At 43.3% G+C, this 18,707-nt stretch overlaps 1 protein-coding gene across 3 annotated transcripts in view; it reads left to right on the plus strand.

The window, feature by feature from the left end:
* The first annotated feature begins 866 nt into the window (after positions 1-866).
* Positions 867-18,707, plus strand: part of os9 (OS9 endoplasmic reticulum lectin) — a 55,733-nt gene continuing 37,892 nt past the window's right edge. For all 3 annotated transcript variants that reach the window (XM_080218021.1, XM_080218023.1, XM_080218022.1), the window contains exons 1-3: positions 867-1,031; positions 15,909-16,085; positions 17,497-17,560. In XM_080218021.1, coding sequence (XP_080074147.1) covers positions 888-1,031; positions 15,909-16,085; positions 17,497-17,560 — 385 coding nt within the window. In that variant the 5' untranslated portion in view covers positions 867-887. The remainder of the gene's footprint in view (positions 1,032-15,908; positions 16,086-17,496; positions 17,561-18,707) is intronic.

Consider the following 18,707-nt stretch of genomic DNA (forward strand, 5'->3'; position numbering starts at 1 on the left):
TGAAGTGGTGGAGGCTGCCTCGCTGAATATATTTAAGAAGCGGGTTGATGGGTTCTTGATAAGAGAGGGGATTAAGGATTATGGGGAGAGGGCGGGAAAGTGGAACTGAGCCACGACAGATCAGCCATGATCTTATTGAATGGCGGGGCAGGCTCGAAGGGCTAGATGGCCTACTCCTGCTCCTATTTCTTATGTTCTTATGTTCTTATGTCTGCACCTTTAAGACTTGATTATCTGTAAAGACTCACATTCTAATCAGTATTCTGAGTGTGTGCCTTTATATGCTCTGTTTGTGAACAGAACTCCCCACTCACCTGACAAAGGAGCAGGGCCCCGAAAGCGTTTACTACCAAATAAACCTGTTGAACTCTAACCTGGTGTTGCGAGATTTCTAACTGTGTTTACCCCAGTCCAACGCTGCTATCACTACATCAGGCCTTGATGTATCCAGCACCTACAAGGTTTAACTTTTGGAGCCAAGCAATGAGCAGGATTGACATACCAACAATCCAGTCAGTAAGCAGCAACTCACCCTTTTAATGGGAGGTCTCTTCGACGGTGAAGAGGGAGGCGGCGGGTTTAATGTTTGGAGGCGGGCCAATGAGAAGGCTGGGAATCCTGAGTGACATGCAGATCGTCCAATCATCTGTGAGACGGCGGAGGTCGCTGATCAATCAGCGTGGCGCAGCTAGAGTGGTCAGGCAGCCAGCACGTTAGGATGCACGGGTGCTGAGTGACGTGAGAATCGACTACTCACAGCTTGGCTGCCGCGGCGCGCCACGGCCGGATTGGCCGCGGGCCCCGGGGGGGGCGGCTACCGGGAGGCGGGCGGTTATTATTAAAGTTAGGTTGAGCGGGTAGGCGCCTCCCTTAGTGATTGTCTCAAGATGGCGGACACAACAAGGAGAATCCTGCTCGTTACGGTGTGGGCGACCCAGCTTTTGGCTCTCTCGGCTTTCCTCAACATCGAAGAGCTGAACGAGATGAAATACGGCATCGAGATTCTCTCGGACCCGATCATTAAAGGACAGGCGAGTTGGCCATGGTTGTCGCGGAGGGTGTTGAGCTTCTTGCCTGGGTGTTGTTGCTCTCTGTGTGGACAGAGGCTTCTCTCTGAAGACTTCTTCAGTCTGAACCTAATCTTCACTATGTCCAATTACATCAGCTTCACTTTTGGGCTGGTGGCAGAAATATTGGGTGTCTTTGTCATGGTCACATTATGGGCAGATGACAGCGGTTTATTTATTAATGTTACAAGTGAGCTTACATTAACACTGCAATGAAGTTATTCTGAAAATCCCCTAGTTGCCACACTCCTGTTCAGGTATGCAGAGGCAGAATTTAGCATAGCATCCTAACCAGCGTGTCATTCAGACTGTGGAGGGAAACCAGAGCACCCAGAGGAAACCCATGCAGACATGGGAAGAATGTGCAGACTCCACACAGAGTGACCCAAGCCAGGAATCGAACCTGGGTCCCAGGCGCTGTGAGCTAGCAGTACTAACCACCGTACTGGGTGTCTTTGTCATGATCACTGTGTGATGTGATTGCCCTGACTTTTGATTTGCTTTATTATTGTTACAAGTATTAGGATGCAGTAAAAAGTATTGTTTCTTCTGCACTATACAGACAAAGCATACCGTTCATAGAGTACCTAGGGAAGAAGGAATGGAGAGGGTGCAGGACGCAGTGTTATAGTCATAGGGTGCTGAAAGATCAGCTTAATATTTGATTTATTATTGTCACATGTATTGGGATACAGTGAGAAGTATTGTTTCTTACATATTATACAGATAAAACATTTTTTGTAGATTCAGTATCAAAGCGTGTGCTGGTTGGGTGCATTGGCTGTGCTAAGTTCTCTCTTAGTGTACCTGAAGAGGCGCTGGAGTGTGGCGACTAGGGGATTTTCACAGTAACTTTGGAATGTTAATGTAAGCTTACTTGTGACACTAATAAATAAATCTAGGGGAGAAGGAGAAGAGCAGATGCAAAATGCAGCGTTACAATCGCTGATATGATGTAGAGAAAGAGCAGCTTAATATTTGATTTGATTTATCATTGTCACAAGTATTGGGATACAGTGAAAAGTATTGTTTCTTACGTACTATACAGACAAAACCATAGAGTACGTAGGAAAGGGTGCAGAGTATAATGTTACAGATAGGGTGTAGAGAAAGATCAGCTTAATATGTGGTGGGTCCATTCAGAAGTCTGATAGGGAAGAAGCTGTTCTTTCATCGGTAGGTACGTGACCTCAGATGTACCTTGAGAAAAGGTGGAGAAAATCTGCCTTTTCCTGCGTGTTCTGTTAGTTTAAGTATTTACATACCGCACTTTGTGTCATGCAGGCAGTTTGTATTGCCAGCAGCTTTTAATCTGACTGAAGTGTTGACATTAGCTGCATAGTCCAAAACATTTTATACTAGTCTGAGTGGCCAAGGCCTTTTCCCCAGGGTAGGGGAACCCAAAACTAGGAGGCATAGGTTCAAGGTGAGAGAAGAGAGATTTAAATGGGATCTGAGGGGCATCCTTTGAGGTGGGTACAATGACAATGTTTGAAAGACATTTGGAGAGGTATATGGATGGGAAAAAGATAAGGACCAACACAGGCAAATGGGACTAGTTCAGTTTAGGAAACCTGCTCGGCATGGACAATTTTGGCAAAGGGCCTGTTTCTGTGCTGTATATCTCTGTGACTATTTGAAAAAATTTTAAGGTTTAAGTTTATTTATTAAGATTTTAAATCTGGTCAGTGCCCACTCCTACGTTCGTTCTGTAATCTGGTGATCTGGACAGGAAGTGGTATTCCAGCCGTGGTTTAAACAGTGTTCTATACGGTTTTTGCAGAGCCGCTCTCGTCTTATACTCTAGACCTCTTTCATTAAAGGAAATAATCCAATAAATCTTCTTAACCATCTTTATCTATTTGACCTACCTTCAGGGATGTGTACATATACACTTAACACATTTCAGAATCCAACCACATATTGTATATTCCCTTGCCTTGTTAGCTTTCCCTAAATGCATTGCTTCACAGTTTTCCAGATTGAAATCACTGTCACTTTACTGCTGCCTGACCAGCCTTTTGTCTTCCTGCGGTCAGCTGCCTTACTGTAAGCCATTTGACCAATTTTGTATTCTCTGCAAATTTCTAATGGCCCCCTACATTCAAATCCAAATCACTGAAATGTACTGAGGCACCGAGCCCTGTGAATTATTTTCCCTTTGTTTCTTGCACCAAGTACATTTTTGCCATTTTCCCTTGGATCCCACAAGCTTTAATTTTCTGACCAGTTGGCCGTATAGGGTATCGTCAAAAGCTTAGCTAAACGATTCGAGTTGTACCCTTTTACTCTGGAATGCTCTTGACCTCCTTTGAATGCCCTCTGCTGTTCTGACACTTCAAGTAGCTGTTGTCAGTCTACTTTTGCCAAATCCTTGGCAAAATTTGCCACTCCACCACCTTGAATCTTTCCTTTGTTTTCTTTATTCGTTTCCATAATTATAAAACTAGCTGAATTAAAAATCTTTTTCCACTAAACTCTTCCAGATTAATTCCCTAAAACTAAGTCTGGAGTTGCCCCTGTGCTAGCTACAAAGATACTTTTTTAAAAAATTTTTCCATGGGATGAGTGTTGTTGGCAAGGCCAGCATTTGTTATCCATCCCTAATTACTCTTAGTGGTGAGCTGCCTTCTTGAACTGCTGCAGGCTGTGTAGTGTAGGTACACCCACAGTGCTGTTAGGGAGGGAGTTCCAGGATTGTTATTGGACATCAGTCAGTCTGTGGTGCAGGTCCAGCCACAGTGTTGTTAAGGGGAGAGTTCCTGGATTTTGACCCAGTGACAGGAAAAGCATTGTTAGTTCCAAGTTAGGATGGTGTGTGGGGCTTGGAGAGGAATTTGGCTGGTGATGTTCCCATACATCTGCTGTCCTGTCCTTTCAGTAGGTAGAGGATATGAATTTGGAAGCTTTTTGTTGACAGGACATGCCTGGGCAATTTTCCACATAATTGGGTAGATGTCAGTTTTGCAGCTGTCCTGGAACAGCTTGGCTAGGGGTTCAGGAGTTCTGGGGCGCCAGACTTCAGTTCTATTGCTGGTATAGTTTCAGGGCCCATAGCCTTTCCAGAGTGCCTTCAATTGACTGAAGACTAACGTCTGTGATACTGGCGACCTCAGGAGGAGACCGAGATGATCCATCAACCCGGTGCTGATGGGTGTAAATGCTCTAATACAATTCATAACTGGATGTGGCAGGACTACAGAGTTTGTGCTGATTTGTTGGTTGGACCTCTCTGTATTATTATTCTGCTTCTATTCACGCAGACCGAACTTAGAGCATCGCCTTTGACTTAATCTTTAATCTGCCTGGTGCTGCTCCTGGCATACCCTCCATTGATCCAAGGTTGATCCCCTTGCTTGATGATTGTAGAATGAGGGATGTGCTGGGCCTTGAGGCTGAATATTGAATCTAAATACTGTTGTTGCTGATGGCCCTCAGTGCCTAATGATGCCCACTTATAAGTCTGCCCCATTTTGCATAGTGATAGCATTGCAGAACGTAATGGATGGAGATTGTAGCATGAAGGCAGGACTTGTCATCTCAGACTGAACGGTGTTTTTTTATTAATTCGTGGGACGTGCCTGTCCCTTGTTTCCTGAGGGCAGTTGAAAATCAACCACGTTGCTGTGGCTCAGGAGTCACACAAGGACAGCAGATTTCCTCTCCTGAAGGATGTTAGTGAACCAGAGGGGTTTTTCCAACAGTCAGTAATGGTTTTACAGTCATCAGTCGATTTTTAATTCCAGATTTTTAAAAATGAATTCAAATTCCACCATCTGCTGTGGTGGGATTCGAATCCAGGTCCCCAGAACATTAGCTGAGTTTCTGGATTAATAGTCTAGCAATATACCACTAGGCCATCACCTTTCCTTTCTTTCTTCTATCTATATTGTATCTGCATCTATGACCAGTACATCAGTGAAGAAAAGGTTCTAGTTGATTTTTTTTCCCTCTTGGTTCTCTAGCCTCCTGCTGTAGGTTCACTCTGGCCGATGTGTCCTTCAGGGCTTTGTCAGTAATGACATTTTGTGTCTCTTGGTGATTAGCTTTGAAAGCCTTCACTCTTCTTTGACTTTGACACCCTCTGTTTCTCCCAAATGATGTTCAACGTGGAAGGGTTCTGACTTGTCGATTGAGGGAGGGCAGTCAGTAGTCTTCAGCAGGAGATTTCATTACTCGTGTTTTGCTTGATGTTAGTAAGGATGACTTACAAGGTTGATGGCACAGGGTGTTCCTCTTTCGTTTCCAGAGCCTAGGTTGATGCTGTGTTCATCCAGCTTTATTCTTCAACCTTTGTTACAATTTTATAACATCTGAGTGGCTTGTTAAGTTTGGTTAGTTTAGAGTCATCACGTTGTTGTTTAAGATGCCTTGTCATGAACGTAATAGAAATGCAAGTGAATTAAGTGCAGGTTGCAGAAAAGAGCTTGATCGTGGTTTTTCCCAGGCAGAAGAAACATCGTGCTTTCATAGTTTTGTAAGTTTGGAGTTAAAAATATATAGCATTTTAGTTCATATATTAGTGACTCTCGACAGTGACAGTGCCACAGAAAACCAAGGCAATCCCGATTTCCCTCGATGCATTCCTGCTTCAGGCAGAGCTCCGAATATTGACAGCTTCTGGAACTGCCCCATATATTTAACTAGCAGGTGATGTCCTCTCAAGTCAGGTGTGTGTGCATCTGAGACAGTGAGCTTCATAGCTTCATCTCTGAATTTGGCAGATGGTTAGAATCACAATTTTGGCTATTTTCTAATGGGGGAACAGCCCTTGAGGTTGGCGCCCCAGTATGGGGTGATGAAAGTCGGTTTGTGTGCAAGATAGTGGACCAGCATTTATTATACCTTTCACTATCTCTGGATAACTCAAGTGCTTTAGTCCTTGAATACTTTTGAAGTTTGGTTACTGTTGCAATGAGGGAAACATGGCAGCCAGTTTGCAAGCTCCCATTGGGTAAATAACCAGCATTTTGTGAGGTGGTGGACCCGGGTTCTCATCCCAGTTTGGGTCACTGTCTGTGTGGAGCTTGCACGTTCTCCTCGTGTCTGTGTGGGTTTCCTCTGGGTGCTCAAGTTTCCACCCTCAGTCCAAGGATGTGTGGATGAAGTTGATTAGCCATGCTAAATTGCCCCTTAGTGTTTGGGATGCATAGGTTAGAGGGATTAGCAGGGTAAATATGTAGGGTGATGGGGATAGGGCTGAGGTGGGATTATCAGTGCAGATTTGATGGGCTAAATGGCCTCCTGCACTGTAGGGATTCTATGATTGGCCAGGATAGCAGACAGAAATCCATTGCAGATCAAGATGCTATGGAAGAAAGATTGCTTTCAAAGAAGCATTGTAAGTGCTTTAAGACAATGGGTAGTTACTTTAAGATGATGGGTAGTTTATCCAGTGCCAATAACAAACAAGGGAAGCCACAAACTACGTTTGACTAAGGAATAGTTCCACGCTTGATCTATTCCTGTCATTTGGCTGCAATCCAATGAGCACACGGTTTACACATTAGAGGTAACTGAGTCCTTGCTCAACAAATGTTGGAGAAACTACCCTAGTCTTAGAAGGTGACGAGAAATGTTGATTGGGTTTTGAAAAGGACTTGGCACAATTGTGCCTAAGCTGTGCTGTACATCTGTGGGCTTAATTTCCAGTGCCACTTCCTCTGCTCAAACCCCATTCGTTCAGTAGAAAGTGTATCGGATCTATGTACAATAATGTTTACACTTTCAGTTGGGCACCTGGTCCAAATCCAGACCTCTTTTCCAAAACGCTAACATTTCAGTGGTTAACTTTGAAGCGTTTGGGTTCAATTTAACACTCTGCCAGCTGTTTGTCTTTATTATTTGCGTTATTTCTCGAGTGGTTGGGGACTGCGTTTTGTCGTGCTTCTCATAAATGCTATTGAGTTTGAACTCCATATGACTCATTTTCACAGATCCCATCAGATATTATTGGTTTGGAAAAAGCTCCAGTTTTGACAGCCTTGAGGACCCTTTATTCAACCCTGAAAGACACTGCCAGCTACTTTTAACTCGCCAGAAAAAAACATACAGAATCCTGGAGGCACAGGAATTTAGTCTTGCTGGCTACCTGGAATGCTGATGTCTCGCCTCTCTCCTTTAGCATTGCTATTGAGTCTGAACCTTGAATATTTCTGTGTCCAATATTTGGAATCTCTTCACTCTTAGTGCTAAAGGAAAGTTGTCATACATTGTAGTGAAGCCCTTGTCTTGCTGAAGTGTGTCAGTCAGAATCCAATCCTTGGATATATTTCAGAATTTTTTCTTTCTGGAATGGTTATTAATATCCATCTCAAGACAGTAGTACCCAATATGGATTGTATTGTAACTGACAAGATAATTGCATTAACCGTGCAGCAACCCATTGTCAAGCATAACCATTGGTTTCTGGCAGGAAAGCCTACCTCCAAATTTATTTTGCGTATCTTCGCAATCTATGGCCTGACTTAACAACAAGTCTTCAATGACTTGGGTAAAGCATTTGATAAAGTATGACATCAAAGATTACTGCACAAAATAAGAGCAAGTGGTGTAAGTGATAATATATTAGATAATAAAGAATTAGTTAGTTAGCTAGCAGGAAGCAGAGAGCAAGGATAAATGGGTCTTTTTTAGATTAATAAGGTGTAACATGTGGCGTGCCATGGGGATCCAGTGCTGGATCCTCAAGAATTTTAAAAAAACATATTTAAATAGAGATTGCAGAACTCGACATGGGTCTGGGTGTCCTAGTACATGAACCAGAGTTGGAATGCAGGTACAGCAACTGATTAGGAAGATAAATAGAATGTTTATTCCAAGGGGAATGGAATTTCAAAGTTAGGATGTTTTGCTGCAGCTGTGCAGGACCTTGGTGAAACCCTATCTGAAGTAGTATGTGCAGTATTGGTCTCCTTTATTTAAACAAAATTGCTTTAGAAGCACTTCAGAGAAGGTCACTGTTTTAAGGTCATCCTTTATGACATTGATGTATGCAATAATGTTGTCCTGCCTTTTATATTTGTTCAGGGATGTGGGTGTCACTGGCTAGGCCAGCATTTATTGTCCATCTCTAATTGCTTTTGAGAGGTGGTGGTGAGCTGCCTTCAAAGCATCTGATTTAGACCAGATGCTCCAAAGATGATTTTCCAATCCTCACTAGCTAGTTGGGAGGTACCGGAGGACTGGAGAAATGCAAACGTAGTTCCATTGTTTAAAAAAATGAAAGGAAATTATAGGACAGTTAGTTTAACATTGATTGTGGGCAAATTAGTAGAATCAATCCTGAGCAATAGGGTTAACTATCACATAGAAAGACATGGACTAATCGGGGATGGCCAGTGTGGATTTCATAGAATCCTACAATGCAGAAGGAGGCCATTTGGTCTGTCGAGTTTACACTGACCACAATTCCACCCAGACCCCATACCCATAACCGCATGCATTTACCCTAGCTAGTCCCCTGACACTAAGGGGCAATTTCGCATGGCCAATCCATCTAAATCTCACATTGTCGAGGCTATCTGTAGTGCTTATTTCTTTGTGCTTATTGTATACTTTTTCTGTTTGATCTTCCCCATATTCCTCCAGACAACTAGAAAGCAGTAAACTGAGAGTAGGCATCACAGAAAAGGGCTGCAAATTTGCTCCCCCCTCTTTTTGGACATTGGATATTTGCCGAAACACAATTCACTAAGCAAATAAATTGCTGTTTGCGAAATCAAACTGCAGATTGAGTGCTGCATTTGTATTACGATGCAGTCTACGCTGCAAGGGTATTTCTGTTGGCTGTGAGACACTGCGATGTCCTGAGACTGTAAGATGATATACAAGTGCAAACTTGTTTAAGTCACTGTTAATGTCAGCCTGATGCAAGCTACTCAGTTTGGCAAGTAGCTCCTGCCAAGTGCCATCTGGTATCCCACTTCTGCTTTCTAAACCCCTGCCCCTTCCCCACACACCCGGTGCCTGGCCGTCACTCCGTAACTACCTACTGTGGTTTGCCAGAGATTAGTGACTTGCCGTGCTGTGATTTGTAGGTGCTACTGTGGTGTTATTTTTGGCACTTAACTGGGATGTAAGAAAGGGGGTGAAGCGACGACGTTATGAGGACTGCAAATTATCTAAGTAACTGACGGGTAGAAAACTGAAAAGATCTATAATTTCTCAGAGTTTGCTGTTTGGGGAGAGATTTCAAAACATGTCCTAAAATATGCATGAAACCAAATAGCTTGCAAGTTATACTTGAAAACACAGTTAGTTTTGAATTTCAGTTTCTTAGCCAGCATGATTGACTGATTACTTGGCTCTTTGTCACCTTAGCTAGGCAGTCTGATCCCTGCTTGGACAACGCAATGAGTCCCCTTCCTCTTTCAATGGGCCAAAATTAAACCCCTCACAGCAGTTTATGCAAACTAAAAAAACCACAGTTAAGATAATTTTGCAGCTGTTCAGCTCTCTGACTTTAACTGCCCTCAATTTGTGCAAAATTCTGTGCATGAAAATTAGTGACACAATCGTATTTCTAGGGATTTAATTGGATAAATACTAGTGAGGTGAGCAATTTCAACAGCTATTGGCTAAATGATAGAACAGATACTCGTTCAGACTGGATTAATGGCTTTGCACTTTCTAGATGTATATTTAGACTGCGTTTGTGGGTTGTTTCCAACCATACTGTACCTGTGGAATTGAGATTGAAAAAGAGGAATCATAGAATCAGTAGTGCAGAAAGAGGCCATTTTGCCCATCAAGCTTGCACTGAGAACAATTCCACCCAGGTCCAATCCCCGTAACCCCACATATTTACCCTGTTGGTCCCCCTGACATTAAGGGGCAATTTAGCATGGCCAATCCACCTAACCTGCACATCTTTGGACTGTGGGAGGAAACCGGAGCACCTGGAGGAAACCCACGCAAACACGGAGAGAATGTACAAACTCCATACAAACAGTGACCCAAGCCGAGAATGAAACCTGGGTCCCAGGCGCTGTGAGGCAGCAGTGCTAACCACTATCACCGTGCTGACCAGATGGAGGTCTTTAGGGTTATGAAAGGATTAAGAAACTACTTCTTTACGCAGTGAGTTGTTAGAATGTGGACCTTGTTCCCACAGGGAGTTGTTGAGGTGAATAGTGTAGATGCTTTTAAAGGGAAGTTTGATAAACCTATGAGGGAGAAAGATATAGCAGGGTTTGCTGATGGGATGGGAAGACTCAGGTGGAGTATTATCATGCAGCAGTTGGAATGAATAACCAGTAGTTTCTCTTTGGAGAAAAATACCTAAACCTCTGGTCAGGTCAGAAGTAGAGTATTGTGTCCAGTTCTGGTCCCCACACTTTAGGAAGGATGTGAGGGCCCTCGAAGGTGCAGAGGCAGATTTCCCAAAACAGTTCTGGGGTGAGGGGATTTTAGCTCCAATGTTAGGGTTGGAGAAGCTGGAGTTGTTTCCCTTGAAGCGAAGGAGTTTGAGGGGAGATTTGATTGAGGCTTGCAAGGTTATGACCGGTTTAGATAAGATGGACAAACAAAAACTGTTCCTGTTGGCTGAAGTACAAGGATTAGTGTTTAAAGTTTTTGTTAGTGTTACAAATAGGCTTACATTAACACTGCAATGAAGTTACTATGAAAATCCTCTCGGGGACACAGATTCAAGATTCTGGATAAGAGATGCAGGAGAGGATGTGAGGTGGAACTATTTCAGTGAGAATGACCTGGAACTCGCTGCCTCTGAGGGAGGTGGCAGGGGAGACATGATGAATGATTTCAAGAGGAAATTGGATGGGTGCTTGGGGGAAATAAACTTGTAGGATAGGGCGGGGGAATGGGACTGACTGGATTGCTCATTGGACTTGAGTCAAAATGGCTGCTTCTGTGCCATAATGAGTCTGACTCCATGATTTGTGCAGTCCCTGCTGTTTTGCTCCTATTGTATTGTGCCAGAACTTACAAGACACAGCTAATACTGCTGATTCACTCTGTGAAGCAGTCACACGCTCCCTTGTGCCACGTTTACCTGTAGCCGAAGGGTTTCTAATTTGTGTGAACACCTTGTTTTGAAGATTGTTACCATGAAGACAGACTTCCCTCAATTGCCTTGAGGGTGGGTGAGCAATCTCCCTGCATATGAGCTAACAAGTGCCTGATTCTACCCTTCTGAGAGGCTTCCTCTTGGCAGCTCCCACAGTATCATAGCTGAGATCAGGCATTCCATGTTGTGTTTAGAAACTGTACTGTTGCATATTGATGAATTGTCACCTTGAGCCACAGCACTACCATCATGCCAGTAGAATAACACGGAATATGCAACACTAAAAAAGGCTCTGCTGGTGTTCATGCTCCACACTTTTCGTCTCCTCCTTTGGAGGTGAACTTTCCTGTTCCACTTGTAGAGGGCGGCCTGTTGACCTTGGGTGGAATTTTGCAGTTTTGGGGCGAATGTGGCTGGGAAATCCCACCTCTGGTTTATCTACCTCACTGTAACCTTTCATCACATCTTCCTAATCCCTTCTATTTACGTATGTCTTGTATTCGTTTAAACGTATTTGAAGTTATTGGCCTCAATTGCTTCCTGCCGTAGTGAGTTCCACCATTGTAAAGTAATTTCTTCTTTCCCCAATGGATTTATTAGTAACTATATTGTATCGATGGCCCTAATTTTGGGTTCTCTGAAGTGGAAATATCATCTCCACAACCTTGCCATCATTTTGAAGCGTTCTGTTGGGTCACTTTTTTCCTAAATATAAGCCCCTTCCCTGATTGTTGTCATACTTCAATTTTGGTGCCATCCATGTGCAAGCTCTGTTCTTTCCTGCATGTGCTTCTGTGTTCCTATGTCCTGTAACTATACACAGCCTGAAAGCCTTCAAAATTGCTGGTACTCACTGATTAACAGTTAGATCAGTGCAGGAGGAGGCCATTCGGCCCATGTCTGCACTGACCACAATCCCACTCGGGCCATAACCCCATGCATTTATCCTAGCTAGGGTTGCACTAAGGGGCAATTTAGTATGGTCAATCCACCTAACCCGAACATCATTGGAGGAAACTGGAGCACCTGGAGGAAACCCACGCAGACACAGGGAGAATGTGCAAACTCCACACAGACAGTGACCCAAGTCGGGAAACAAACCCGGGTCCTTGGTGCTGTGAGGCAGCAGTGCTAACCACTGTGCCACCCCAAGCCCTTTGCACTTGTGGTATTGACTGCCTTATAATCAAGTTTTTACTGAGAAGTGCCATGTGTTCAGGGCATTATTTGCCTAAGGGGTTTTGGTGGGTGTTAAACTCTGGATGTGGGTGCTGCTGGCAAGGCTGCATTTAATGTTCGTACGTTCTTAACCTCTGCAGTGGTCTGGTAAGTTACTGGTATGGTATATAGTCATAGGTCAGAAAGGGTGGGGCTGGCAGCTTTCCTTTACTATTGGGCATTTGTGACTATGTTTTTGACAATGCCAGTTCATATTTTGTTCCTCCCCACTGTGTACTAGATTTATCAAATTCAGATGTCAGAGCGTTTAACCTGTGATTATAGTTGGAGCTTGACATACTCGAGTGGTAATTGCAGAATGGCGGATCAGCCATTTGGGATGACCAGAGCTTGTGAAAGATGCTGTATGAATGTAAACATCTTTTCCAGAGTGGTGTAGCAAACATTGCAGCATTGAGCTATTCAGCCATGTTGCTGGGAGAAAAAGAGTCAAGACTCTGAAATTTGACGCATGCTTGGGGAGAATAGAACTCCAAAATTGTCACAATTAAACAAGGCAGCTTAATTGATTTTAAAAAAGTCCCAATTTATGCCATGCATGTGGGTTGTCATGCGTGCATTCCATCAACATGCACTATGAATTGGCTTCCAGTATTATTGGAAATCGTTGAGGGCAGTTCCAAAAGCATCCAAATTTGCCTTGTTGCTTGTACTGTACTTGGGATTTCTGTGAAACTGGCAACCTTTACAGCAATAGGGCAAACAGAGTAATGACACTGATGCTCAACGTACATTGCAGCTACGCCATTAATGATTTGTTGTGCTGTGGTGAACTCTGACATGTTGATATGGACTAGTATAAAGCTGGGCTCTGGAGGGGGAAAGCATTGCAAATTAACATGCTGCAGGGTATTGATTCAAAATAATGACTGTCGAATCTGAGAAGGTCAAATTTACAATTAACCACTGGAAGCCAGTGGTCTAAACAAATGGATGCAGTGTTTTCTTTGTTTGATCTGAAATGACTTGTTATGTTCTGCATTTAGCTCGCACGTTGCAGAATCAAATGTAAATAAGAGAGTTAATGGGTATCTAATTCTCGCAGTCATAATATCAAGTTCCTGATTTACCTGGAGCCATACCAAGTGCACACGGAATGATGTCCTATTTTGCTTTCAGACTGTTTTCTATTTATAAAACGTCAATTGTTGCGATTCTAATCTTGCAGCAGCCATGGCATGTGGAATGTCACTTGAATCACGTTGGTATCTTGCCACCATGCTGTTTTGTCTTTGCGTAAATCTTTAATTACAACATGCCTTCATGTGTATGTTTTGTGCTGCTGCAATTTGCTGATCTACGTGTTGTGCAGTTTCTGCAGGCATCCGACCAAACAATGTGTTTTTTGACACCCCGTCAAGAGGTTCAGCACGGGAAGGACCTCATTGTTCCTTGCTTGGGCTGCTCAGCCATTTTAACTAAAAAAAAATCTCTCGTCTGCAGCATTGAATTTTGACACTTTAACTAATGAAGTGGCTAATGGCAAAGTGTTAAGAGTCATTGTTGCGGATATCCTGATTAACTTTCCATTCTTGCCCAGCAAAATTGCATTCTGAGATCCCATGGTTAAAACGTCATCCCTCCAGTTTGTTCATCTTGGAGCATAAAGAACTGTTTCTTCTGTTTTTGGTCAAGGAATGATTGGGCTCTCCATTCCTTGAACTCTATTGGGTCTTGTCTATAGGTTAATGATCTCTGTGCTGCCTACCAAGCAGGGACAGTGTGTACTGGACAAAACATTTTGGAAGCACCAGTTCTATCTTTTGTACTTGAGGGCTGGTGCTGTGTCAGTTCCTGTGTGAATAGGAAAGGTTTCCAGGAATTACTAATGAACTAGCTCCATGTGCATTACTGGTGAAATTTGACATGCTCTGATTTCTTCCTTGCCTGTCAGAAATCTCAGAAGATTGGAAATTGCAGTATTTAGGAAGTGTGTCTTGTCATCTGTTGGTGACGCACTTGTCTTTGAGATTATGGGTTCAAGTTCCACATCTGAGACATGAACACACAATCTGGGCTGACTGCTGCATCGTGTTTCATTGAATGGACGGATTGTCTGGAGACCTCAAAGTGCATTTGTGTCCAAAGATGTATAGGTTAAGTGGGTTAGCCATGCTAAATTGCCCCTTAGTGTCAGTTGGACTAGTTAGGGTAAATGCATTTTGGTGTTATGGGATTGTGATTGGTGCAGACTTGATGGGCCGAATGGCCTCCTGCACTGTAGGATTCTGTGAATTGGCTCAATTCTGTCAAGGTAGTGATGAGTGCATGATATAATTGTCCTTGCTGTCTGCAGTGTCCCCACTCCTCATCACTATCTGGAAGTTTGTTTTACTGCCCATGTCTGTCTGAACATTGGCGAAGAATTTGGTGAGGTGCCCTGCAGTTAAATAGTTCCAGTATAGCACTATCTAAAATGAGTATTTTGCTGAAGTAGTGGATGGCAACTGGAACCTATGGAACTGAGATTCAGTAAAATCCTAATACTTTTGGCAAGTGGCATCATATTTGGTCTGCAAAGATGTTTAAGTTTTTTCATTTTATTAATTTAAATATTGTGGGAAGATTTAAGAGGAATCTGCGACTATATGTACAGAACCAGTTGACTTTGGATTATAAATTTGCAAAATTTCTCACATCTGAGAAGAGAGCACACAACACCCAAGTATTTGAGAATTTAAATGCATCTTTGTATGAATAGGGCCTGGTTGGGATTGTGGTCAGTGCAGACTCAATGAGCCAAATGGCCTCATTCTGCACTGGAGGGATTCCATGATTATGTACATCATGTCCACTTGACACCTGAAGTACCTTCTGTTATTGCTTCACATTATATACAAGGTAGTATGTAGAATTTAAACTGTATAAACGATAAAGCTGGGGTTACAGCAACCGACCAGGGCAACCCTTCAGGAGTGATGGCACAGCAGTTAGCGCTGCTGCCTCACAGCTCCAAAGACCCGCGTTCAGTTCCCAGCTTGGGTCACTATCTGTGGAGTCTGCACGTTCTCCCTGTGTCTGTGTGGGTTTCCTCCGGGTGCTCCAGTTTCTTCCCACAGTCCAAAGACGTGCTGGTTAGGGTGGATTCGCCGTGCTAAATTCTCCCTCAGTGTACCTGAACAGGAGTGTGGCGACTAGGGGATTTTCAGTAACTGTTAATGTAAGCCTACTTGTGACAATAATAAATAAACTTGTCTTTCAGATTAAAATTAATCAAATTACATATCCTATGAGTTAACTTCTCAACCTATTAGTTGAAATGAATGTGTTAACCCTTAATGTTTCAGGGTGATATTTCTATTTCCCAAACCAGTCATCTGGTCTGCAGCTAGAATTTGATGGCTGGTTTTGTGGCATAGAAGTGTACCCACTAAACTGCTGCTGCTCAAGAGTTTTTCATGTCAGGTCTTGGATTATTAGAAGGGATTCTTTGGTCAATTTGTCTGAGCTGGATTAGATTCCTGGCCTGGGATGAAAGAGCTGCTTGATTACCTCTGGTATAAGGCTACTCTGTTACTGGTACAACCTCAGGTTGTGACGGCTGTCTAATTGAGTGTTTTCTCTCTTTGCAGACTAAGTCAGATGATGTTGTCATGGTTTCTTCCAAATATAAGCAGATGTATGAGTGCAGGCTGCCAGTTCAAGCCATGAAATTTCAGCAGGAATCAGAAGATGAATCTCAAGCCTACTCTGGGTTAGAGATCTCTGAGCTGTTGAAGCCAATGCAGGCAGCTCCATGTCTTGTAAAGGTGAGGTGTTCTTTTGGAGGAACGAAGCAACGTGTATTGTGTTTTTTAAATCTATGTTGTCAAACATTTCCCTGGGTTTTGCTTGTGTTTTTCCAAAAAAATTGAATTGCAAAGCGATGTGTGCGCCATACTATAATGTCATAATACCTATCAGTACTTTTAATCGAGGTTTGTAAACTGCCTTCTCCCCCACTTAAATCCTCTCTCCAATTTTCTTCACACAGGGGTGTGGGGGGGTGTGTGTGGGGCACAGTGGTCAGCACTGCTGCCTCAGCGCCAGGGACTCGGTTTGATTCCCAGCTTGGTCCATCATTTGCATGTTCTCCCCGAGTCTGCGTGTGTTTCCTCTGGGTGCTCTGGTTTCCTCTGTGTCCAAAGATGTGCATTGGCCGTGCCAAATTCTCCCTCAGTGTACCTGAACAGGCGCCAGAGTGTGGTGACTCGGGGAATTTCACAGTAACTTCATTGCAGTGTTAATGTGACTATTGTTCTGTGACAGGAAGCCCTCTGGTAGCTCATCCTGTAAGCCATTTTTCATGCAGGTTTGAGGAACGTCACAGAACATTACCCAATGTTTACATGTGCTTTATCTTACAGTAGCGATCAGGAGTAGAAGTCTGCTTTATTTTTCTTCCTTTTGCTGAAGGATTTTCCTGTTGAAATTTTGACCAATTATAGACTTGCTCTGAATTGGTCAGGAGTTAAACATGAGATTCTTGCTATCTGTTGGGCTGACTGCCACAGGTACATGGTTGAGGTTTGCCAGCAGAGTTGTAGGGCCTGCAATTCTGGCAGTGTCCCTCAAGGTTAATGCAACATGCTTCCAAGTAATTAGTACAATCACCCCTCCGTAACCCTGGTGGGCTGTAGTCTGCTTTTTTTTTGCATAAAGTTTCAAATACTGCATTTAAAATATATAATATTGTGAAGCACTGTAGAGAGGCAAATGGCAGGAATCAAAGCCAAGATCCCATCTCAATGTTGCCTCTTTTTTTGGAAGAGGAGAGTTTGTTTCATTAATATGGAACCAGTATGTTTCGATATCAGCCTTTCGATTTAGGAATGTTGCTTAAAAATGCCCCTGGCGGCATTGCATGTAGAGTAGAAGTTGAGAAAGAAGCACAGTACATTGGCATCTGCAAACAAGTTGTGGCTGGGTAATAAACTACACCATAAAGTGTCAATTCTTACCCCTGCCCTGTAATCTTTTAAATGTAGAAGTAGTAAGGAAAGGGAACAGCTCACCTGAAGCAAAAATAGAAGTCTTTCTGCAGTAAGAAGTATTAGATCCCTTTGTCCTGTTTAAGTTGCTGTAAGTCAGATTTTCAGGGTGCCTGATTTGGTTAACTTGCTGTTTGTTGTTCAGTCTGTGTTTCATTGGAGCTTGCTTTTCTTTGTTCTTTCCTTACAGACCAAAGATTGGTGGACGTATGAGTTTTGCTATGGCCAGCATATCAAACAGTACCATACAGAAGGTAAATACAGCTGCTTGTGTTAATGAAAGTTTTATTTTTGGATTTTTATCTTTTCTGTAGATTAGGTTGGCTCTCACCTTTTCACTCGCTCTCCTGCATCTTCTTAGTTGTGAGTCTATGTAAATCCAGATGGCTTTATGGACCAATTCTTTCTCACCCCCATCTTTTCAGGAGATGGGTTTCTGAGATTTTCAAACCAACTCCCCGAGGTGCCAGACTCCTTTTTATACCCCAGAGAATAGATGCTGAGACTTTTATCTTGGAGGATTTTTTAAAATAAATGCAGTTAATCATAGAACATAGAACACTACAGCACAAACAGGCCCTTCGGCCCACGAGTTGCGCCGATCACATCAACACCTACCAACCTACAGACCTATCTATAACCCTCAATCTCATTAAACCCCATATACTCATCCAGAAGTCTTTCAAAAGACCCCAGCGAGTTCGCCTCCACCACCACTGACGGCAGCCGATTCCATTCACTCACCACCCTCTGAGTGAAAAACTTACCCCTAACATCACTTCTGAACTTCCCTCCTTGCACCTTAAATCTGTGTCCTCTCGTAGCAACCATTTCAGCCCTGGGAAATAGCCTCTGAGAATCCACCCTATCTATTCCTCTCAACATTTTGTAAACTTCTATCAGGTCGCCTCTCAACCTTCGTCTCTCCAGGGAAAAGAGTCCCAGCTCCCTCAACCTAACTTCATAAGGCATGCCTCCCAGTCCAGGCAACATCCTTGTAAATCTCCTCTGTAGCCTCTCAATAGCTTCTACATCTTTCCTATAGTGAGGCGACCAGAACTGCGCACAATACTCTAAATGAGGCCTGACAAGGGTCTTATAAAGTTGCAGCATTACCTCCCGACTCCTAAACTCAATCCCTCGATTAATGAAGGCCAGTACACCATACGCCTTCTTGACCACCTCCTCCACCTGCAAGGCCGATTTAAGAGTCCTGTGGACCCGGACCCCTAGATCCTTCTGCTCTTCAACACTACTCAGACTTCTGCCCTTGATAGTGTACTCGTTCATCCCGTTGGTTCTGCCAAAATGTACACTGAGCCAATCCCATTCCAGTATTTAAGTTGGCATTATTCCCCCCCAGCTTTTAGTTGGCTGAGTGTGTGACCCTTTACTGAATTA

This window comes from Carcharhinus amblyrhynchos, chromosome X (assembly GCF_965287045.1).
Source record: "Carcharhinus amblyrhynchos chromosome X, sCarAmb.v2.hapA, whole genome shotgun sequence".
In the NCBI taxonomy this organism is placed as follows: domain Eukaryota; kingdom Metazoa; phylum Chordata; class Chondrichthyes; order Carcharhiniformes; family Carcharhinidae; genus Carcharhinus; species Carcharhinus amblyrhynchos.